Source organism: Paracoccidioides brasiliensis (genome assembly GCF_000150735.1).
Source record: "Paracoccidioides brasiliensis Pb18 unplaced genomic scaffold supercont2.4, whole genome shotgun sequence".
NCBI lineage: Eukaryota > Fungi > Ascomycota > Eurotiomycetes > Onygenales > Ajellomycetaceae > Paracoccidioides > Paracoccidioides brasiliensis.
The window spans coordinates 2,929,940-2,935,244 of NW_011371361.1; the positions used below are offsets into that span (position 1 = coordinate 2,929,940).

Consider the following 5,305-nt stretch of genomic DNA (forward strand, 5'->3'; position numbering starts at 1 on the left):
TTGGGAAGGTTTCATAGAAGATTATTGGCGCATGAGCATTCTGAATATGTAGTTTATCAGTACATGTTGAAGGATATTTTAACCCGGTGAAGAGGATGTGAATGTGTTCATTAACAGAGCTTTGGAATGGCCTTGGGGGTTTGCCTCCAGCTACTCCGAAGGAGAGAGTCTCCCAAGTCAGCATCAACAAAGATGAAACAAACTCAGAAAGGTTCTCCTTAACTCCTTAAATGTTGTCATTAAAATTCCATTTCGTTGGACATGATGGTTTCCGAAACCATTCCATGGATGAGACCGCTATCGTGTTTTAAATATTGATAATCCCTTGCATGTCCACCTTCAGAGTCCCAGCGGATGCCATCCCAACAAGGTCAACCCAGTGCTCTTTATCTACACCCTAAATCGACTCGTTCTTGGGAAATAAGCCCCGGAGGGCAGGCACCAGAGGAAGGAATATTTGAAGCTGCAGAAGGGCACAAAGAAACCACTTTCTTACACAGCTGATTAATGTTGAATTTTAAAGGATGAGTTTCCTGGTGTTCAGCATCAAGATGTTTCCATTGACAAATTGATATATGATATGTTCAACGGGATCACTCGAATCACTCCCTAATTAGTCAATAGAGAATAATAAAACCAAGTTACGAACATGAATAATTGAAAAACACGATTCATACTCTTCAAATCACATATTGTCTCGGGCAGATGATCTAGCAGGTGATATCATTTCATCTGCTCAAGCACTCATGTTGCGCTGTAAACTCGGTGTGGAGCTTCTCCAATTGAAAATTGGCAGCATGACCTCAGATGTACGCTCTTGAGCAGTCCTAGTCTGAGACTTTATCTATGATGAATGCCGGGCAACTTCATGTGTCTCACGGCTCATCCGCAGTCCTTCGTCAAGTCGCTTATCGGATTATTATAGTTCCAGTTCCAGGATAAACGGATGCTGACAGTACATAGTTACCAGGAAGGCGTTTCCTGGTTCTTTCTAGGAAACAAGATTAAGTTTTGGTCCCTGGAGGTTAGAATTGTTTCCCAAAGGTTGCCAGTGGCGCTTTTCTGCATGGCTGAACTGGGCCATGTCTCTCTACCATGGGCAACTGAGGTCATTCGAGAGGAGCAAACGGAGCTTACTCCTGACTGCCAATGTGGGTTTCAATGGCAAGGGAGAAGACATATCAAGTGGGAAGTGAATCAACCGTTGAAAATAAATGTTTGATCTCCACAGGTTTCCGCTCCTTATTTGGTCTGGTATATATATCATCATGGCTTGGTAGCTCTGAGACTTTTCTCTATAATAATACCTAAGACCTGCTGGGGGCCCTTTCCGAGTAACTAACCTATGTCAGGCGCACCTCTTTGTGAAACACTTGTGAAACGGGGGATATTGAGTAGAACTAGTAGATTTTCATGATCTCTGCTTGACATCAGTCAACTACCACCTAGTTATAACTTAACCCTGTTGATGCTGGCTGCAGCATCAAATTTGATATTGAAGAAGAGAGAAAACTCCTGAGTTTTGCATTCAGTGCCAGTAAATGCACACATGAGATAAGATGATATGAGCGCTTATTATTCAATGATTCAAGAGATAAAAAAACGTTTGATCATTGCACACCTCTATATCACTGCAAACATCATCATCATCAACCGCTAAATATATATGATCTCAGATGAAGGTTCTACCCAGGGACAAATAAATGTGTGGTTTGTACTCTGCACTCCATCTGGGTATTATCCACCCTCTTAAATCGGGGGGCTAAACTTGATGAAGAATAAATTGAAAACGTTCTCATTGGCTCTTCTTCCACACCTGCAGCCCAGATGTCCATGCTTTTCGGTCAGGTTGTCCTGAGCAAACAGAACTGTGATTTCCACCAACAGCAAACCAAAGCCCCATGGTCAAGGGTACGAAACGCATTAATGCATATATATGGCACAACATACTCCGTACAAAAAAGCCAAAATGCATGAGTGTGTTTCCTTGCTCTGTTCTCGGGGTAGAGATTCTATCGGAGCAAAAACCAAGATGATTTGAAGAGGTTCCATGCCACAAAAGATTAATTAAATCCCATGTTGAACTAATGGAAATGGATGTTGTGGGCAGAGATAACTAACCAGTATAAAACAAATACCTTAAGCAGCTCTTCTCCTTTATTTTCGTAAATATGCTGATGATACTTTTTGCATATTTTTGCATGTTGCGCAGCCAGGGCTGGCGAGATGAGAGTATTCATGGTGGTAATAATAAAATGGCAGAGACAATCAAGCATCGCCTCGGGCGGGGGGTTGGGTAAGATAATAATAATTGATTCTGAGTGAACGTGAGTGGTTGACGTTGAAGCCCTGTGCAATAATAGCGCACTCCCGTCGCACTGCACGCTCCGAAGGTGATCGGCGTATTCTAACCCTTCAAGATGTTCGATACACACGGCAACACTCTGCAACAGAGTACCGAGCAGGGAGCAGGAGAAGAGTTCTGCGTACTGGCTGGTATTGGTATGGTACGCAGGCGATAAGTAAAGGAGAGTTACCGCTAATACCAGATGATACAATTGAGTTGATATTACTACCCGGGTCCAGGTACCCCCAGCAAATAAGAGTACGCGCTGCCTCATCGGCTGACTGTGCGGTGTAACGTTCTCCGCCCTTGTATGTGGCCAATAATACGGGTCGACTCTCCAACCAGCGCTAAATCTTCGAGCCTTGTCCTACATCCCCAGCCAAGCTTCCAACCGCTTCACTGTGACAGTGGGAAAGGCAAAGGGAAAGGGAAAGGGAAGAAAATATACGTGAGAGCCAACCAGAGCGGACTGACGACCTGGTCGACTGGGAGAAACGGTCCTCTCAGCGCAACGCCGTCAGCGACTCAGGTCAGAGAAACGCCTATCTTCGCCCTCCATATTAACCTGCGCCTCCCTTGTTATTTTTTATATTTTTATTTTATATTTTATATTTTATATTTTATATTTTTAATTTTAATTTTATTTGTTGCTTCACCGTTGCCAGATACGTACAGCAAAGAACTCTCCATCCACTCTTCGCTCTGACATTTCACTCATTTTAACGCCTCACGGGGTGATCGACTGGTTGCTTCGCCAGACTCCGTCCATACCTTCACTGCGTATTCTTTCTTTAATTCTTGGTTCTTCCGGTTTATATTCTCTCTCCTCTCAATCCCTCATATCTCTCGCCGCACACGCCCTCCATATCTATTCTTTCTCTAATTCTTCGTTCTTCCGGTTCATATTCTCTCTCCTCGCTCTCCCTTCCATCTCTCGCCGCACACACCTTCTCCTTAGTAAACTTACCTCCATAACTATATACGGGCTCCATTTTTATACCGCCAAATCCTCCCGTCTCCCTCGACTCTTGATTCAGTTTGCGAATTGTTTCTCATCTTCATAGAGAACGACTCCTCAATCCAAAGGCATCTTGGCTTGATTTCCTGGCTGTCGTTCCTCAACGACCCCTACCATCGTGGACATAAAACATACCATTCTTCAGACAATCTCATATTTTAGTCCGCCGTGAACATTCTTGTCCTTTTCCGCCATTCGGGTGACTATCGGAGTCCTGGGAATCCTCTATTTCCTTCTCTCTCTTCCACTTTTACTTTGTACCTTGCGGATCTTCGTTTTGAGAATTAAAGGTCCGGAAATTCCATAGAATGGCTCTTGGACCTGGAGTGGACCAGCGATCAGATCCAGTACCGGCAATGCCGTCTCACAACGCGAATGGAAAAGGCGTACCTGTCTCATCTCCTTCGTCATCGTCCACAGCATCTGATACTGAACATAACCAAAATTCCAAGGCCAACCGTCCCCGTTTGGCGAAGCGGAGACCTAGTGCCTCCATTCTGGTCCCTCGCGACCATCCCGAAATCGAGATTGAGGAGGAGGAATTCTCATCAGATGACGCCCGCGCCATGAGTCCCAGGAGGAACTCTGCTGATGTTGAGAGACTAGGTAGAGAAGCCAGAGAGTTCCTAGAAAAGTGAGTGTGTTCCTACACTACAATCAAATGTTTTGTCTTATCTTCGTGCGTGATATGTCTTCAATGTCGGGATGTTGTAATATTTGCTTCTACTCTCTACAATTTTCCCGTTCAGAATGCTAGATCTTTACTCTATCTGTTTCTAACCTTTCCCCCTGGCAGACAAGCATTTATCTTACAATCATCACTGCAAGCACTCGTGGAACGCATTGATGAAGTCAAGTCGGACCACGACAAACTGGAAATGGAAAATAGGTTCCTACAAGACTACATTGGTGGTCTGACACGAACCATGTCCGCGAAGACAGAGGTTACATCAACCAGCGGCGTCGGGAAAGGGAAAAAGCCCCAGAAGTAATCAGTGAAATACTGTGGGGGATGGGGTTGAAATACACCTGCCTCCTTTTCCTTTCTCAAAACACTCTCCCCAAACACGATTTGTGACCCCCTATCGACGACTGAGAAGAGGACACAATGACACACATAAACCCACGAACCATCTTCAAACCATTCATGACATAATTACGCATTACGACCTTCTATCAACAGCTTAGCATAGCCCTTTGTTACCGCCTATATTACCTACCACCTTTAATCTTAATCCTATAGTCTGCACTTGGAAACACAGAAGAGGAAGCCAACCAAAAGTCGACCACAACACATCAATCACCTTCAGTTCTTCATTTCCTGAGAGACATGCACTTAGGAAAGGAATCCTATGGGTCGACTACACACATACAAACTGGCTTTGTGCGCCCGTGCTGTCAGCTTCCCCGCCATTGATCCAAGATACCTTGTCAGTTTTGGAAATAAAACAAAACAAGGTTTATTTGCTCTCTAATACCAATACCTTTGCCCTTTTAGCCAGTCCTTGTCTGCTGCCAAACGCAAAAGGAGAAAAGGCGTCAATAGTCCGAAAACCCAAACATACAAATCAGCCAGTGGCAAGACGCGCTTTGTGAGCATGTGACATCACACCACCAAAACATCGAAATGGGGAAACAAAAAAAAGCATATTGAATCGTCACGGATAATAAATGATATCAGCGCCATTTCGGAAACCTCTGACTAAGCAAAAGTTGTCTTCCCAGGCATCCCTTTCTGTCATTACCCTCCGGCGAAAAAATATGCGACTCTCGATTTTCTCTATGCCGGATATGCTCCTGCGTCCCCCGCACCATATCCTCCACCCCTAACCTTGGTTGGAAAAAGCGGTGCTCATATTCGGTTTCTCGTAGATCTCATAACAAATGGGCCCTCTTTTTTTTTTTTTTTTTTTTTTTTTTTTTTTTTTTCGGGGATTTGT

General features: G+C 44.3%; 1 protein-coding gene across 1 annotated transcript; it reads left to right on the forward strand.

The window, feature by feature from the left end:
- Positions 1-3,673: 3,673 nt before the first annotated feature.
- On the forward strand, positions 3,674-4,357 carry PADG_04438 (uncharacterized protein; the record flags this gene model as incomplete). The annotated part of the gene is made up of 2 exons (XM_010761539.1): positions 3,674-3,999; positions 4,162-4,357. 2 exons carry the CDS (start codon positions 3,674-3,676, stop codon positions 4,355-4,357), a joined length of 522 nt encoding a protein of 173 aa, XP_010759841.1.
- Positions 4,358-5,305: the final 948 nt, after the last annotated feature.